Source organism: Lycorma delicatula, chromosome 8 (genome assembly GCF_047948215.1).
Source record: "Lycorma delicatula isolate Av1 chromosome 8, ASM4794821v1, whole genome shotgun sequence".
In the NCBI taxonomy this organism is placed as follows: Eukaryota; Metazoa; Arthropoda; class Insecta; order Hemiptera; family Fulgoridae; genus Lycorma; species Lycorma delicatula.
The window spans coordinates 23194513-23214754 of record NC_134462.1 but is presented as its reverse complement, the minus strand read 5'-3'; the positions used below and the strand labels follow the sequence as shown (position 1 = coordinate 23214754).

At 28.2% G+C, this 20242-nt stretch overlaps 2 protein-coding genes across 2 annotated transcripts in view; one reads left to right on the top strand and one right to left on the bottom strand.

Moving 5' to 3' along the window:
- Nucleotides 1–14573, bottom strand: part of LOC142329386 (uncharacterized) — a 33810-nt gene extending 19237 nt beyond the window's left edge. The window contains exon 1 of the mRNA XM_075373947.1: nt 14486–14573. Within this exon, the coding sequence (XP_075230062.1) occupies nt 14486–14509 (24 nt within the window). The 5' untranslated portion in view covers nt 14510–14573. The remainder of the gene's footprint in view (nt 1–14485) is intronic.
- LOC142329161 (uncharacterized) overlaps nt 1–20242 on the top strand; it is a 488476-nt gene that overhangs the window by 141304 nt on the left and 326930 nt on the right. The window lies entirely within an intron of this gene.

Below are 20242 nucleotides of genomic sequence, written 5' to 3'. Positions count from 1 at the left end.
ATCAGCAAAAAAATAGGATATGGGTTGTTTTTTTTTTGCATTTTTCTACGTTTCGTGACCCAAGGACCCCAACAAATAGGTAAAAGTGGAGGTAATATACGCGTATTGGCGTATTTAATGCTTAATAACTTTTGACTGGTAAACCGATTTTGATGAAATTTATTTATTTGTAAATAAATTTCATCGTGTTTATGGAGTAACTTGTTTTATAACGTTTGGGATCAGTATCTTCCTAGAGGATGGAGTAGATAGTTTCTTTGGAGTCAATTTTCTCAAAATTTTGCAAAAAACTACTTTAAACTCACTACACGCGTACGTGCTTATCTTATAATTTAAAAAAAAAAATTCGCCTCCAGAATTCTTCCCCTTCCCAAAAAATCTAAAAAATTCATCTTTTTATTTATTGCATATTTTTTAACCGAATTTGTTTTTATGTCTTCCTAAACATAGCATTATTGCAAGTGGTTAAAAAAACCTTTAGGGGCAATATTGGAGCTGGGTGACGACAAAATTTAAAAATATAATTTTTTAAACCTTTTTTTTAAAGTTTATTTACTATAATATATTTTATGATATTTATTATTTTATTATATTGGACAACTAATTATAACATAAAAATTTCAGCCTACAAACATCCTCATTCAACACGACGGCTATTTAATATTATTTAAAGCTAGTTTCAGAACTGGCCTACGGTATACTACAAATAGTGGTCAAATAATATCGAATAGTTCGTTTTGAATTTGATTTTTTTAATGTTAATTTAAGAAATGTAGGTCATTTTTGAAAACCGCAATAAAAAGTTAAATTAGGTCGCAATTTAAATTAAAAGTAAAGATTTTTACGACAAAAGTAAAGTAAAAGAGAAAAGTTTTTTACGACAAATTTTTGTTTTGCGATGCTCCTTCGAATGGTTTCGCTACTGTTAATGGTATCCTCTCCATTAAAAAAAAAAAAAAAAAAAAAAACATTTTAAATGGTACAATTTTCTTTCCATTTATAAATTTTTAATTGCTCTTCATGGAAAATTGTGGGCGGGGGGTGCGATTGTCTTATATCGAAAAATAGATTGTTTAGAAGCATTTACTAAGTTTTATTTTCTATGTTTAATTGTTTAATAGTTGTGTATAGATTAACATACTTTATGAACACTGTATATTTATTATTAAGGAAATAAATAAACTTTATTTAAGTAGTTTAAAAATAGAAAATCGAAATTAGAATTGAAATGTCTCATTTTAGACGTTATTTTATAAATTTTGTGAAAGTTATAACATTTGGAATTAGTAAATTTATTTTTGTCTTGTATTTAATTTGTTATTGCCTTTAATGGAATTGATTAATTCGGGGTTTTCTTCTTTTTTTAAATAAATGAAATGAATGGTTTGCTCATTATATTTTATGGAAATGGATTGCATAAATATTAAAATAAAACCAGTTAAAAATTAACAGATGTCTTTCAATTTAATTTAAATAACATAGAATCTTTTACTTTTTATTATACTTAGAAATTGATAAATATTATGTATTTTTGCTAAGTTTTCTATTTTATAAATAGAAAATTAATAGAAAAATAGGAATTTTAAAAAGAATTTAATTATATATATTTTAAAAAAATTTTAACTTTACAAAAAATACACTTAATAGTAATAATAAACAGGATATTGTTTTTGAATATTAGTGGAAATAAATAAAAATTATGAATGAAGAATTATTATGGTTTGGAAATTTTGTCTAATATAAGATTCTTGAGTATTTGCAGGTTATTATTTTTTTAATAAATCTTTTATCTTTGCCTCTATAAATGAGAATGTTGACGTGATGTACGAATGCATCTGATGTAAGATTAAAACTTAGAAATCAATGGTTGTTTACTTTATCACTATTCTAATTGAATTATTATTACACGACTGCCCAAAGAGGAGTGTAATGTTTTAGGGTGTATATATGTACGTTCCACCGTAGCAGCTCAACGGCCAAACCGATTCAGATGTTTGACTCCGCTTTGGAGGAATCCTTATGTTAGGTGAGTGTCATAGGCTATATAAATATGTATATATGTATGTTTAATTGTAATTAAAAGGCCACAAAAAAATCATATATATAATTCTAAATCGATAATCGGTAGTATTTTCAGTATCGATTTATTTGTATCAAAATAGTTGTCTTTTAAGATCAGTTACGATGAATGAATTATCCTAGTAAAATTTATTAATTTATTTTATAATTATTATTACCGTTTTTTATTGTTTATAAAAATTTAAGAAAAAAAAAATCAAATGATTTTTTGACGGACAGTATGTTCGATCATGTATAAGCATGTTCTTTATTTTTGCTCTTATTTGTTGATGCTTCTTATGGCGTTCGTATCCTCATGTTTGTGAAAATATAAGTATTTTACTGAAACATTTTAAAAGAAATATTTGTGTGCGGAGAATATTTTTCTGAACATTTTGGTGCTTTTATATTTAAAATAGGTTCAAGGACTGAGTAAATATAGAATTTAATAGTTTTTAATAGAAATTTAAACGCTAGCCATATTGATAATGAGTTGGCTTGGGTGTCTTCGTGTGAGGTTGCGTTAGTTGTCAGTACAGCTGCTGCTGTTGGCGCGGAGCGACCACGTAATGCGCCGGCCGGATGCGCGCCAACGACTCTCTCCCGCTAAATAAAGAATCCATTTTTTTTCTAAATATTAACTAATAATTCTCTTCTTTTATTATATGACTGCCCAAAAAGGAGTGTAATGTATTTAGAGTGTATGTTTGTTTGTTTGTTCGTTCCAGATAACAGTTAAATAACTGAACCGATTTATATTATGACCCCGCATTGGAATCCTTACGTTACCGGGAGTGTCATAGGACACACTTACACACACACACAAATATACATAGAGATTTGCTGGTTGAAGCACAAACTTTAATGAATTGAATTAATGAACTGTGAATTATGAGCCTCTATCTCTGTGCACTGTGCCTCTATCGGTTTCAAGTGAATGATTCGAATCAGTCGAATGAATAATAAAAAAGGAATAGAATTAAATTTATGTTAAAAAAAATAAAATAATATTAAATAAATTAAAAACCATATATATAATAAATATTTCTGTTTCATAATAATGGGCTTTTCGTGGAGGACTGCGTGTGAGGCTAGTGGTGAGATGATGCGAGTACCTCGTGCGAGGCTAGATCAAACATCACCTACTGGTAACAAACGTGGTGCCCCTGAAGCGCTGTTTTAAGAAGTGCAGTGGGGTTCCTATAATATCTCTGCAAACAATCGCCCGATTTTCAAAATTAAAACTGACTATTTGCTAGTATAATACAAAATTACGATGGAGCCAAACCAGAACAAAAATGAGCAGTGTTTGTCAGTAATGTTTCCTTTCGGCAATCGTGTTGTTTTTTAATATTTTTGAATCTATCTCTTATAAAGATAATTTATTTTTGTAGTTATCAGAAATTTAATTGAAAATTATATTATTAATTTATTTTCGTTGATAGGTAGAATTACTAAGCTACGTTTTGTTTTAATATTACCACAATTTGTTTTAAAAAAATAGAGAAAACCTTATTATTTCTACTTGTGCCCATTAAGTAAGTTTACCCGTCTGTTTTTCTATTGGTACAAATAATATTATGTAAAGACAAGATTTGGTTAAAAGAAACTTGTAGAAAGTACTGTTTTAATTAAGCATAATAATTTTTGTATGCCATTGATATATTTAGCAATCAGAATCGTTCTCGTAACGAAAAATAATTTTTTGGCATTTTTCACTCAGAAAGTACTTTAAAAAACGAAAGAGTTTTGCGACTCTGGCTACCAAGTCTCGACAGATCCTGCTTAATTGGAGAATTGTGTAACATTAAAGAAGTAGAGCTATGTAAAAAAAAATTATTCTACTCTTGAGTAATATTTGAGATGCAGAACTCAGAATGATCGTGTATCTCCCCATCTCTTGCTTAATTGTTGATTATTGATCCATACTTAAAAGTCGTACAAAATTTCATCAAAGTCGGTTAGTCCAGTTTGAAGATATCAAGAGAAACTATAAATGACGAAAAAAGGGAAAAATATTGGGCTTATTATTCTTCACCCTTTAATGAAATTGCCAATATACATAACAAAATGACATACTAATGTAATGGAATTATCTAATTAGCACAAAAATGTAACTTGATCCAGAAACTACAAAAAATAAGAAACGTTTTTTTTTGTTTATCCCTTTTGTTAAAATTTGTATAGGGATCTGGGTAAAAAAGTATTTTAAGCGACATTAAATTATGTGTAAAAGATCTTTCTACCTTGGATGAAATTTTACGATATGAGAACTCGTAAGATCTGTACCTCCCTGACCACTTCACCAATTGTTATCAAAATTGAACGGCATCAATGACCCATACACAGAAACCATCGTGCAAAATTTCATCCAGATTGGTTTATTCAGCCTGGATATATCAACCAAAACCCTGACCAACATACATACATCCATCTGAAATTTTTTGGTTACAGGAGAGTCTTGAAATGACCTGTAAAAACCTCGCATGAAAAATTTGATTCGATTAGCACACATTTCCCTTATATTAGGTTTGCTCAGAAAATAATCGATCATTTTTAATTACGCGGCTATGGAAATAATTTAGTGCCGTGCGGTTGGCAGCATTTTATTTCCGCATAACCTCCTCTGTAACCATATGTTCTTGGATTGTTGATATCTCGTTTATTTTTGTGTTATTGTTATTTGAGTGCAACTTGTTTAAGTGTTAGTAGCGATTTTTGTATTGTGCTATTTTCGGGAGCAACGATACAACGTAAACTTTTGCGTGAAACTGGGGAAAACTTTCACAGAAACATTTCAACCTTTGAAATAAGCTTATGAAGATGATGTTCTGGGTCGTACGCATGTTAAAAATGGTTTTCAAGATTTAAAACTGGTCGTCTGTCGGTTGAAGATGACCTTTGACCTCAACTGATGACACCCACGTTCAAAAAATCAACGATGTGGTGCGTGAAAATCGCCGATTTACTGTTGGAGAACTTGCAGAAGAGCTTAGCATCTCAAGTTGATTAAATGCCATGACATTTTGACTGAAAAATTGAATTTGCATCGAGTTGTAGCAAAGTTTGTTACTCGTTTGATGTCCGAACACCAGAAAGAACATCTAGTGGACGTATGTCGGCAACTTGAACATGTCGCTGGCGATGAAAGATACATGCAAAGGATCATAACGGGAGATGAAAGTTGGGTTTACAGCTACGACATTGAGGCAAAAGTTCGATCATCAAAAAATCGTACATTACAAAAATCGCTACTAACACTTAAACAAGTTGCACTCAAATAACAATAACACAAATAAATGAGTTATCAACAATCCAAGAACATGTTGTTACAGAGGAAGTTATGCGGAACACAATGCTACCAACCGCACGTCACTAAATATCTCCGTTAGTACGTAATTAAGTAAGTTTGGTTATTTTCTGAAAAGATCACGCATAACTGTTTATCTTATACTGCTTTATTGGATAGCCGGAAAAGTAAAAATAATAATAGTACAAAAACGAATCATTTCCCTAATCTTACTGAAATATATTTAAAGTTTTAGTCCGTTTACGAAATGTCTGAGATTGGTGAAATGATTATGAAACAAAAAATAAAGCGAATAAATTATTATCAAATTTTCTAATGAAAAATCGATGTAAATATTTTTCTTTAATTTAGAAGAACTATTATAAGACATCAGACGGGAGTTTCAGTTTGTCCGTAATTAATCAAAAGTAAAATTTATAAGTTACTTTCTAATTTTAAATATATTAAAATAATACATGAACCTATTAAATTAAAAAAGTTGTTTTGTTAATTTACTTAATTAGTTTTTATGAAATAAATTATCATTCAATATATATATATATATAGGACTTAAGCATTATTTTTCTTTCTTTTAATTAGTCTTTCTATGTACTGGATTGTGATTTTTTATTAGTAGATCCAAATTACAATCACTACTGATAAAAAGCTTTTAGTTTCGTAAAGAATATGATTTCGTTATTAATTTCCCGGGTATAGCTCTATTACTGCTGAACTAGCATAACTATAAAAGAAATTACAGCTGTAGAACAAAATTAGTATTAGGGTGTTCGTAAATGTCGATGTTTCAAGACTTTTAGTCCTAAAAAGCAAAAAAAAAAAAAAAATAGTTATAAAAATGTATAGCGGTCTCAGAAAATTGAACTTTAGTAAGATGAAAGTAATTATTAAAATACAGTATTTAAAAATCGAACAGATTTACTGGCGAGAGATATTTAACATTATTTCTATATAGCTTTTGCCTCATCTCGAAAGCCCCGTTGACCAAAACAGTTAAAATTTAGCTATTAATATAAATCGTCATTTGAAAAAACTACGAAATCCATAATTTTGGCCGGTTGCGTTACTTTTTTTTTATAATTATGATGATGGGGCATCAATGGGATCGATTACTGGGAAAGTAAAAATAGAAATTTTTGTTCTTTACGAAACTTAAAGGTTATTATATTAAAAAAAGCTGGCTAAGTATTGCTTGATTTTCCCGGCTATCGATAATAAAAATTAAAACAGTAGAGACAAAAATATACATATTTTTTAGAGATTGGAAATAAATTTTAAGAAACTTTTTTTTTCAAAAATATTCATATATAGGTTAAGGTTAACAAATTTGTAAAAGTAAACATTTCTTTAAATCCAAACACCCCCCTCAATAAACGTTAAAATAAGAAAAAAGGATTTTTAAGTATTAGGTCCGGGATCTGTAATTTTAAAAAATTGTAAACATTTCTTGATAAAATGTTGATGAAGTATGAAAAAAAAATATTTAAACTGAAAGAAAATAGACAAAAAAAAATCTATTATTTATGTATCCATTGTAGGTAACAATTTCACTTTGATAAATTTTTGTCTAAAATCCCTGATGAAAATCGAAGTGTGGTGGAAAAGAAAAGTATGGTGATCATATTTAATATGATCACCATACTTTTCCTTTTAACATAGCTATTTTAGCAATATTCTCTGAAACTGTGTGCGTGCGTGCGTGCGTGCGTGTGTGTGTGTGTGTGTGTGTGTGTGTGTGTATAAAATACTAAGCCGGTCAGGACTTCCTTCCTTTGCCCTTTTAGATTAGCCAGAACCCCCCCCCCCACTCTCTTCATTACCTTCATGGTTGTGAGAGTAATAAGAATAATACTAATAGATAACAAAGTACTCAGGCTTTATAGAAACCTGAAAATTGATTAAATTACAAAGAAATAGTAATAACTACAGTTACATATACTTTAGACGGAAAAACTTCACCCATAAGTAAACTAGGTTCTCGATCCCGGTCTGCCATGGCATTTTAACACGCTAGAATAATTGTCATTCTACTCATCTTTTGAAGCAATACCTAACGGTGGTTTCGGAGGTTAAAAAAAAGAAGGTTCTCAATCTGTGGCATAAAACTACTCTAGGGCAGACGAATGTATCCTGAAATTTTGACGCCAGTCGGCCGGTTGGTTCGCACATGATGCAGTTGCTAACGGACTGATAGAACCATAGAACCCGCCACAAACTTACTCATTTACTTATAATATATATAATACTGTTACATAAAGTAAAAATAATCCACCACCAGACTTTTGACAGATCTCAACGTTCCACACCTTAAGAGTCCATTATGACAATAAAAAAAAAAATAAATAAATAAAAAAAAACATTTCTCTTGATCGATGTTCGTATGTACACCGCACTGTTTTTCATTAAATATCTTCAGATTTAATGAACAAATTTTGTATTTTCCTAGAGAATGTAGCAACTTTACAAATTTATTGCAAGTCTATTTTCTACCTCATTTCAGGTGATTTAAAAAAAAAACTTTCTTAAAAAAATTAGGTGAAAATATTTTTTTTTATATTAATTTTGAATTTAAATGAAAACAGCTGTAACGGAAAATTGTTCGAATCGTTCGAGAATTCAGTTTTCGGATTATGAGTGCCAAGAAAGTGTAGCAAAAAAAAATTGCTACCTTCTTTTTAATTAATGCCCTCCGTAAACTTGAACTTTTTCGATGAACCTGGGACGTTGTGGATAAAAATTTAGATATTACTATTTCACCAAAAGTGAACGGTTAAATTAATGGGTTGACTGTTTTAAAGTTCTTAATATGTCGATTCAACTTATTATTTATTTTGAGGTTGGTGTTTTTATCATTGTTTACAAAATAAATTTTATATTCCGTTAAAAAATAATTAAGTTTACTGTAATAATAATTTGTCAACTTAATAAAAATGTTGTCAATGTATAAATTTATTTAATGTCAACTTTTAGATAGATTTCATTAAAAAGCTGCCTATTAGAATGGGTACCATGATTTGATTTCCGTAAAATTTCGACATTTCACATTTCCCATTTCCGTTTCACATTTCCCAGATCCCAAAACCACCGTCATTTCAAAGATTTATATATATATATATTTATTTCACTTTCTTGTGGATACGATACTTGCTGTAATTTTATTCCAATCACTTTCAAATTGATACACAAAATTAATGACCCAAAATCTCGGACAAATTCGGTCATGGGGATGGAAATGGAGGGGGGGTTTGCGAAAAAACAAAATATCGCTATAACTTTCTTATTAAGTAAAATATCGAATTCGTTTAAAGTTCTTACTATTCTTTGGATAAGGATCTAAAACTTATATGAGTAAAGTTATTTGATATCACCAACCATTGGCCCAGGGGTTGGAAAAAATGAGGTTTCGAAGATAAAAAATAATCATACCTCCCCAGTCAAAGTATCGAATCGGTTTAAAGTTGTCATAAAGTTGTCGTTAGTCCTGTAAACATTACCTAAAACTTTTTTGTCTGAAACAATTTTTTATATGACCAACGGTTACAGCAAGGGATGACCAAATGTTGCTGGAATTGTAAGAAGATGGGGCTTGTCGTATGCTAAACACGTAAAACTTTTTTTCACATGCAACCATTGTCGTTGAGAAAATTTGAAGTTTTTCTTAACTTTAAGGTGGACATTTTTTTATCCTCCTACTTAGCACCGGTGAAATCTACCTCCGCCTTCCGGCGTGCCAAAAGGGAATTTTTTTTTAATCTTTTGAATGTTATATAAGTTATAACGATAATTATTTTGTATAATTTTTAAATATTCTACATTATTTTATTTTTCAAATTAATTGTTTGCTTTATACTTTTACTGAACTCTTTGATCCTAAGGTTAAATTACCTTAGTATTTATTTATTTATTTATTTTTTTTCTATAATTTGCCTGTTAAATAAAAAAAATTAGGATTTTGGACTTTTTCTTAACTGTAGTAACAAGCCCTCTTACAACAGTTAAGAATCGTTGAAATACAGTTAAGACGATCTATCATAAGTCGTACTTATTGTCATAGGTTCCAGTTATAGCCAAATGAAATATTAATTAATGAAATATTTAGAACTCAAAAGGGGACATCGGTTTCATTCAGAAATCTCTTTTTTTAATTTAAATATATTGATTTTTTAATAATTATTAATCTCCGGTTGTAAAAAAAAATTTATGATAAATAATAATTCAATAAAAAAAAAATTGAAAAATTATCAAATATTATTAATGAAACAGAAATAAAATGTTGTGTACTTTTCATTTTTTAAAAATGTGTACATGTGATTTAATAGGCGTACAAGAATTCTACTAAGGTGACTACATCAGATTTTTTTTACGTATAATAATATAAAAAATTAATTTTTTAAGGAATATTTTTGTAATATTAATGATCAATTTTGTTGTTAATAATATATTTAATAAAATGATATTAGAACATTAGAAATGTAATTTAATTAAAATTTCTCGATTTCAGTTTTATTCAATTTTTTCAAAAGTTTTCATTAAAAATGGAATTATTTAATTTATACTATCAGTTTTTTCATTTGAAATTACATATTTTATTATTTTTAAAAATATTTTATTTCAAAACCTAAATTTTATATAAAAATAAAATTATAAATTATATATTATCCAATAAGAATGTTTAAGATTGATTTTATTAATTTCTTAATAACTTAATAATAACTCTGTTTAAAATTATAAAATTTTATGGATTATAAAAAAACTAACATCCCCGTCGCGGCTTCACCCGAGCTACAGAAATTGGAAATAGGTTTTTAGGCTATTGTTCTCAGAGTAATCGCTCAGAGTAAATCGCAAAACTTATTGGGTAAAATAGATTAAGTTGGATGATAAAACCGTTCAGTAAAATTAAACAATTTCCTAAAACATGATAAAATAAAGGAACTATAATTTCCTACAGTAGATTCATGTTGTCTACGATCATAAATTCTACTAGCCCTAGACGTTCTTCTTACTATTTATGACCTCGCCCACCTAGGCATTGTGAAAATATTAATAGCAAATTGAAATCGAATCTATGGCAATTACGTGTATGGCTCACCCTGATAGAATTTCTTTGTTCAGGATATAAAACTCTACAGTGCTACTTTAGTCGCGTGAGGTTGAGTTGCGGGTAGACGCTAGATTAACCCTCCGGGTTGGTCTAGTGGTGAACGCGTCTTCCCAAATCAGCTGATTTGAAAGTCGAGAGTTCCAGCGTTCAAGTCCTAATAAAGGCGTAAAGGCAGTTACTTTTATACGGATTTGAATACTAGATCGTGGATAACGGTGTTTTTTGGTGGTTAGGTTTCAATTTAAACACGCACCTCAGAAATGGTAGAGCTGAGACTGTACAAGACTACACTTCATTTACACTCATAATATCCTCATTCATCCTCTGAAATAATACCTGAACGGTAATTCCCGGAGGCAGTAAAATAAAAATAAAAAATACAAAAAAAACAAAAAAAAATACAAAAATATATATGATTACATATAAAAAATCTTAAAAAATCTAATTAATATTACCATTAATAAAAAAAGGAAACAAATTAGAAAAACCCTCCTCTAAAAAGTAAAAAATAAATTATATAAATATCTAATAACCAATAAATTAAAAATAAATAAATGTAATAATTATTATATTTTAAAATTAAAAGTAATGAAAATATTTAGTTAAATAAAAGCGTGGCGCAGTTTTTATAACAATCTTTTCAAATAAATATTTATAGACATTTGCTGTATTTTAAAATATATTTTTTGTTTAATGAGGTTGTTTAGTATATATACTTTATTTTTCTGTAATAAAATAACTCAAGTTTTAATTCTTTGATGGTTCAAATTTGCACCAAGATGACCTTTAAGGGTTAATAAGATTAAAAATAAAAATTAAAATTTAGAAATCTTGCACAAAGTTTTGACATTTTGACGGTAATGTGAAAAATTATTAATTATTAACATTATTATAATTGTAATCGTAATTATGAATTCATTAAATAAAAATTCATAATTAATTAAAATTAAACTCTTAGCAGAAAGAGTGCGTTCAATTTGGTTTAGATTACAAGCATAATTCGAAGATGAACTTCAACTACGTGAGAACACGTACAAAGAAAGCGAGTGGGTGCATTTTCCAGATTGTTACTTGTAGCTAGTCAGTCTCAACTGGAGAGGTTTCAGCAGACCTTTCCGTCTCCTCGCGTCGTTATTGAAAATGAAAATGAATATGATTGTCATCGAAATTACATACGTGAATCAAATTTCATTGATATTCATACGATAGATCAATAGATATAGCAGTTGCAAGATTTGATTATAACTAAAGCAAGTTAAATAAAAGCTTATAAAAAGAAAAGGTCGCAGATGGATTAGATAGTGACATTAAATTTAGCAAAACACTTAAAATTTTTCTAAAGAAGTCGATATTAATATCGAAATTTAATATTCATCAAACCATGAAAACTTTCGTAAACGTGTAAGTAGTATTCATTGCCTTTAAATTTATTATAAAACTAATTTGTTTTTTCGTATATTACCACAGTAATACTAAATAATTTTGTATAGATGACATTAAATTTAGTAAATCATATAACAACTGTCTGAAGAAGTCGATATTGATAAAGACAATGACATTATGATAAAGACAATATGATATAGACAACGACATTAAATTTAGTAAAAGAAGTTCAAGGTTATTTATTTTTTATTTACATTACTATAGTTGTGAGATTGGGAGGTTTTAACTGTGGTAAAAATTCCGGGGGTCATAAGTAAGCTACAGTATAATTTTGTAATGGTTGGTTCAGTAGTTTTCGCGGTTATCAGGAACAAACGAAAAATACGTTGTCTGTTTGTATAATGGTTACAATTTTATTCTAAAGTTAATGTAATTAACAAATAAAAAAAAATCTGATTTGTATACTACATGATTTCCTTGTACGCCAATTAAATTACATATACACATTTTTTTGAAATGAAAATTGCATAAAAATTTTATTTCTCTAATAACTTTGATATTTTTTTTTTTTTTTTGTTATTGAATTATTATTTATCGTACATTTTTTTTTCAATCAGAGGTTAAGAATTATTAATAAATCAATATATTTACATTTTTTTTAAATTTGGATTTAAGCTGATGTGTCTTCCCCGTGTAAGATCAAATATTTCATTAATTAAAATTTTATTTCGCTATAACTCTGGAACCAACGAAAATTACTTATCACTTATGATCTGAAACTAGTAAAATGGATTCAGGTATGGTCAAAATGGATATTTCTGTTGAAATGTGAAAACTGAAATTTTTCGCGATCACAATACTTCCTTTACTTCGTACAAGGAAGTAAAAAGGAACTGTTCCAGAATTTGCCTGGATGGATTAAGAAACACCGTGGTAAAACCTTGATCTGAATAGCATCTGAAAATACATAATTGATTAAAAAATAAAAGTGATTGAATACCATATTAATTATTTATTCTGCAAATAAATAAGAAATGTGGAATTATTTTAGTACTTATTTATCTAAACATTGAACCGGATACAAGAAATTAGTTTTTTTTTTTTTTTTAATTATTATTTAAAAATTAATCCAAGTATCATATATTTTCTATAAAAAAAACTTTTTAATTTATTTTAAATCAGTTAATGGAAGGATTTTTTTTTTGAAATGGTTTGGCAGTTTATTGTACTTTGGTAAAAATGGCACTACTTTCTCATAAGTCGAACTATTGTTTTGCACTACCCGTAAACAGTTCTATTCTCTGGTTTGACACAGGTGAATGTTATTTATTTTAAGAATATGTGACAATTCTTTTTACTTCTTTGTACGAAGTAAAGGAAGTATTTTGATGGCGAAATATTTCGGTTTTCAGATTTCAACGGAAATATAAAATTTTGAACATACCTGAATCCATTTTGACTAGTTTCGACGTGACGTTTGTACGTATGTATCTCGCATAACTTAAAAACGATTAGCCGTAGGATGTTGAAATTTTGGATTTAGAACTGTTGTAACATCTGGTTGTGAAGCTCCCTTTTTGATTGCAATCGACTTCATCAAAAATTTCCAAAAAGCCCAAAATCTAAAAAATTTGGATTTTTGAGTTTTGCAGTAATAAGCCCTCATTGAGAGTTTTACAACGAAATATCATAAGTGGTATTTATTTTCATTGATTCCAGAATTATAGCCAAATGAAATTTTAATTAATGAAATATTTTTATCGCACAAGGAATTCGACTTCATTCCTTTTTTAACTTTTTTTTTTTAAATTTAAATTTATTGATTTATTAATAATTATTAACCTGTGATTGTAAAACGTTCTTTAGAATAAATAATAATTCAATAACATTAAAAAAAAATGAAAAAATTAGAAGTTATTAATGAAATAAAATTTTATGTACTTTTAAAAATATATATATATATATATATATTTAATTTATTAGGCATACAAGGAAGTTATGTGGTGTCCACATAAGATTTTTGATAAAATTATTGTTCATTCATAAATATAATCATAAGAATAAGCTAACATTTAATTTACTAAATATCAGTTTACACGATTAACTAATCTATGTTATTATTTACGTAATAACTAAATTATTTATATAAAATGTAATAATTTTACTTTCATTAAATTTTGTAGGTTTGTAAATTTCATTTTTTGCCAATATTTTGAGCTCTCGACTATTTTTTTGTTATACAAGTTACATTTTCATTTTATGATTAATAATCTTTCTGTTTGTATCTTTTAATGAAGTAACCTGCAATTTAAATTTATTTTATGTACATTATCTAAAATAATCATTTTTATTTTTAAACGTCTGGATGAATCATGTCAGATGTAAATAAATATGCATTAATTAATAATATAAAGAAAATTATTTTATCAAAATTTGTTAATTTGCAATTATTTTAATGATAATAATAATAAATAACCAATTTTTTTTTATCTCTATATGAAAACTACGAAGTTTAATTTTTCCCATTAAATTATTAAATGTAATTTTGTTTTTATATTTATAATCATCTTTAAGTAACTATTTAATGTTATAAAAAAGTAAATTATAAAAATAATCATATATATAATACAAACCAAGGTCAGAGATGCGGATGCCATGTTTTTATTGAAATGACTTCTTTGACTTCTTTCCTTCCTTCCTTCCTTTCTTACTAATACTGTACTATAACATACACTGTGACTTCACATAAGAACTGGATCACTTATATAGCTACTGATACACTTGTAATAGCAATATTTAATACGTGATAAAAGTAGTTAAGATTTAATGGTGGGGAGGAATTGATATGAGAAGAAACTGTACGCGATACGTTTAGGAAGGGGTGTTTGACAGGAAGTTCTTCCTGCGTGGGAGATGATCGGCTAGCGTTAAAGACAGTCGCGCTCAAATTTCTTACTTGCTCTTCGGTTGCACTTGTTTAGAAAAGATATATGTCTCGCTATTCGTTGAGCCTTCATTTTGGTATTTACACTTTCGCTGCTGCAGTAAAAGTCGTACATCAAGGTCGCATTCTCTTTTATATATTTATATTATCATATCGGTATCATCCTGCAGGCTATATATATATATATATTTTTTTTTTTTTATCTGAAACTTGTTGGTATTTAATATCAATAATGCGGTTATCTATCAGAAAATAATATCTAACAAATTTAATTTCTATTATCTTTACACTAATAAAAAAATTGACATCATAATACCGGATCACAAAAGGATTAGTAACTTTTTAATTAAATTTTGTGTAGTTAATTGCGATTTAGTTAGTTTTGCTGCTTACTCAATATTTATTCCGATAAGTTACATAAATAATCTTTCAAATAAAAAAACGATAGCTTTACTCTTTCTTTCTTATCGAAAAGAATTAAAAAGAACATTGAAAATTTATATTTCCCAAAAGTTTTTCAGGTGAAATTCTACGTAACTTGAATAAAGGAGTAATACTTTTAAAAAAATAATTATTCTCTCATACAACTACTTTTTTACTGGAGATTTAATAATTAAAAGTAACAGATTATCGATAAAGACTTGTATTATATATTTATTATTATTATTAAACGCCCGTGTTTGATGTTTTTTAAAAATTAAATTCACAGTAGTTATATTACGCTTTATTACAGATAAATAATTTTGCCTCGATTAGATTTTTTGTATTGCCACCGATGGTTTGGCAGGTTTATTGGCTCTCCCCCAACCATGAAATTGTTAAAATAAGCGTTCGTTTCATGCTTAACAAAAAAGATCTATTCCACCGGGTTATTCTAGTGGTGAACGCGTCTTCCCAAATCATCGAATTGGAAGTGGAGAGTTCCAGCGTTCAATTCCTAGTAAAGTCAGTTATTTTTAAACGGATTTGAATACTAGATCGTGGATTCCGGAGTTTTTTGGTGGTTGGGTTTCAATTAACCATACGTCTCAGGAATGGTCGACTGAGACTGTACAAGACTATATTTAATTTACACTCATACAAATCATCCTCATTCATCCTCTGAAGTATTATCTGAACGGTAATTACCGGAGACTAAAAGGAAAAAGAAAGAAGAAAAGATCTATTCGACCTCCGGCTAAAATCACCGAGGAAGAAAGAATCTATAACTTGGCAATATTGTGAATAAAAGAATAATCTGTCTTTAAAAGAACGGCGGAACGAGATAACTAAAATTTAGCGGAATATTATCATATATTATTAATTAAAACCACTTTTTTCTATTAAGTTTTCCTTTCGGAATAAGCCTATTTTATTGGGTAAGAATTATTTAAAATGTTTAAATTAAACATTTTTTGTCTATGTAGGATTTTAATAAATTATGCTATTTCTTTGTTGATGAGATAAGTGTCCTCCAGGAAATACTTTTAAAAAAAATTACCTATTTTTAGGGTTAGTTTTTTTTTATTAATGATATACTAGGTATAATAAAGTACTTGGAATAATCCAATTAAAAAATCTGATGTGGACTCCATATAACTACTTTCATGCACGCCTATTAAATTGCATATACACATTTTTTTTTAAATGAAAAGTACATAAAATTTTATTTCATTAATAACTTATAAAATATTTTTATTATTATTTATAGTAAACATTTTTTTACTATCAGAGGCTAAAAATTATTAATAAATCAATATATTTAAATCTGATATAAATATTTTAAGTTTGTTTCGAACCGATGTGCCTTTTTCCCTTCAAAGATCCAATATTTCATTAATTAAAAATTCATTTGGCTATAATTCTGGAATAAATGAAAATAAGTACCAGAACGATACATCGTTGAAAAGCTCTCAATGAGGGCTTATTACTGCAGTTAAGAAAACGTAAAAAATCCAATTTTTGGGGGGGATTTTTGGCGTTTCTGGACGCTCTTGGTTCAGTCGATTGCAATCAAAAGAGAATCTGCGTCACTAGATATTACAACAGTCCTAAATCCAAAATTTCAACATCCTACGGCTAATCGTTTTTCAGTTATGCATCATACATACGTATGTGCAGACGTCACACCGAAACTAGTCAAAATAGATATTTTCAGTGAAATCGGAAAACCGAAATTTTTCGTTACCGCAGTACTTATTTACTTATTACAAGGAAGTAAAAACAGATTGTTGTAGATTTAAAAGAAGCATTTCTAAATGTTTTTTTTCCTTAATGTTTCACTGTACAGCAATTAGATGGTACCTAATTTTGAAACTAGAGGTGAAAAATTATAAATGGTCGCGATTTTTGGTTAGGATTGTCGTACCTTGAAGTTATTAAGTCAAAAGTTTTGTTTTTAATGCCCTTTATAATGATTTATAACAATTCTACCCCTTCTCTTCAAATTTAAACTACTTCGGTTGACCATTCATGGAGGCTTCTTGACCAGCCGGTTTGAGTAGGATAGTCTCATTTTAAAAAAATTAGGTCGTTTTATGATAGTACAATCGATATTTTAGATTTTTTTTAATGTTTAACAGTTGAAAAAATATTTAAGGATTTTCATATTTTATTAATACTATATACTTTCCGTATATAATCTTTATATATGTTTCATTGTGAAAAATATGTCTTGAACTGTATTTAAGAAACTAAACCATAATCAGAATAATAATTTTTTTTTGTAAATCTTTTATTTTATTTTTCCAGCTATAATATTGTTGCTACTACAGCGCATAGCTCTAAAAGATCAAATCTGCTTCCTCCTCAGATCAATAAAACCACTATTTTCACTTTTAATTATTATCATTAATAATTTTTATTTAATAATAATATTCACAATTTTTATTTGCACTTAATTTTATTTAATAAAATTATTAACTTCCTGGTATTATATATTGTTTGATTTTTGCATTAGGAAAACCGAAAAATTATAATCATACCTCCTTCTCGCATCTGTGACCCCTGTAGAAATGCCAGGCAGGGGATAAGTGGAAACGTATCGGAACAGCAAAGGTGCTTTGGTGTCCCGTGATAAAACAAACAGAAACATTATCGTACGAAATACTCAAATTGATTTTATAAAAACGATAAACAATTCCAAGAATTTGTCCTGAATTCTAAAAATACAAAAAATGCAGTTCTGGGTACAAAGAGTAGAAAACAAGAACGCTTATAAAATATTAACTAAAATTATTTTCTTTAATATTTCTGGAAAATTCTAAAAAAGGCTGAAAGAAATGCAATTCCATTCCGTAAACGAATTGCTGGATTGACATGTCTACAAGGTGAGATCGATTATTTTTACAAGATGCAGAGACATGTGTTGCGAGAATTCGAACGAAGATCATCCAAAGAGACAGTAGCAGGTGAAAAAAGTTATGAAGATATATGTAAAAGAAAAGAAGATCAAAGAAGTCCTTTCTAGCCGTTAACGTAGGAAGACCGAACAGATAACGAAGTTTGGAGATATTGAAATTTAAAAGGTTGAATTTAAACCGCAGCCAGGATAGAAAATTATTCTGAACTCCTTCATTTTTCAGGTGTATAATCTTGCTTTCTATATAAAATGCACGTGTTGTATTCAAGACGACTGCGCATTAAACCCTTATACGAAACCAAACATACGCTAGGATTCGGGAAAAAACTGGCCAGCCATTTAATAAGGCCAAGGTTACGGCCTTGATCAACCAAAAATTTTATCGAAATGATCTAATAAATAAAGCTTGAATACTCAACAAGAAACTCAAATCATTATAGTGTTTTATCTCTGTATTATGTGTTCACTCAAATATTATCCAAAAAACGAGATATTTTGTCTTTCCTGAAAAAGAAACAAACCTAATTTTTTGAAAATTCAAAAGCATAAAATTCTCTTGAGACCTGTGGAGAACAGCGTTTATGTTCCTCTGCAGCAGGCGGTGTTCAATAAGAGAGGTAAAATATACTCCGAAGAATTTTTAATTCGTCCGCATACATGGAGAAGTAAACAGAAATTACATCAATAATAATAATATTTACAATTTGAATTTAAAATTAAGTATACTTTTTAACTTAATTTTATTTTATTATTCCCATTTTAAAATTTTGTTGAACGTAAGGAACAGCGCTGGAAAAATTTTATAATTAATTCATTGCCGGCTTTTTGTTTTAAATTTCGTGTAAATTTATTAAAAAAATCAGTTATTTTTTTTTTTTTTTACTTCTTTGTACGAAGTAAAGGAAGTATTGTGATCGCGAAAAATTTCGGTTTTCCGATCTCAACGGAAATATACATTTTAACCATCCCTGAATCCATTCTGACTAGTTTCGGCGTGACGTCTGTACGTATGTATCTCGTCTGTATGTGTCTCGCATAACTCAAAAATGATTAGTTGTAGAATGTTGAAATTTTGGATTTAGGACTGTTGTAACATCTACTTGTGCACTTCCCCATGTGATTGCAATCGACTGAACCAAAAGTGTCCAAAAAAGCCCAAAAATAAAAAAAAAATTTGGATTATGGACTTTTTCAAGACTGCTGTAATAAGTCATCATTGAGAGCTTTTCAACGATTTATCATAAGTTGTACGTATTATTATTGGTTACGCAGTTATAACCAAATAAAATTTTAATTAATGAAATATTTGGATCTTGCAAGGCACATCGGTTCGTATCGGGCTTTTTTTAACTTTTTTTTCAATTTAAACATATTGATTTATTAATTATTAACCTCTCATTGTAAAACAAAAAATGTTACTCAATAATAACAATAAAATAAAATAAAAATATTAGAAGTTATTAATGAAATAAAATTTTATGTACTTTTAAAAATATGTATATGTAATTTAATTGGCGTAAAAGGAAGTCATGTGGGGTCAACATCAGATTTTTTTTTGGATGTAATAGGTCATGGCCTCAACTACCGTAAAGAAAAAATGTGTTTAAATCATAATGCATTTATTTTAATTAAAGAAAAAAGTTAGGGCAATAAGTGATGCTATGCTAGAGCAATGATTTACTTTCTTTGCGAGACAGTACTGTCACCTTGTCTTTACAATTATATGAATCTTAGCGCACTATTGGCTTGCTATTGTTCTCTTGCTAGTTAGTTACTGTCTTTCATTAAACATATCACTATTTTTTTTAATTATTTTATTAATGAAATTTTACTTTTTTCCATTTCCTCAATGAACTTTTAATGAATTTTATTTTAGTAAAATAGTATAATTGTATAATTTTCAAAATACCAATTAATGTCCTTTTGAAAATATATTCATTCATCGAACGTAAAACAATAAAAAACTTATTAAACTGCCTAATATATTACCTTATTAAAATAGTTAGAGTCTAATTATGGAGATTTATTTACTGAATGAAGACTACGCAGAGTCTTTTTTAATAAACAGTATTTTTTTATCAGTTTTTTTTTACTTTGCCTGTTAAT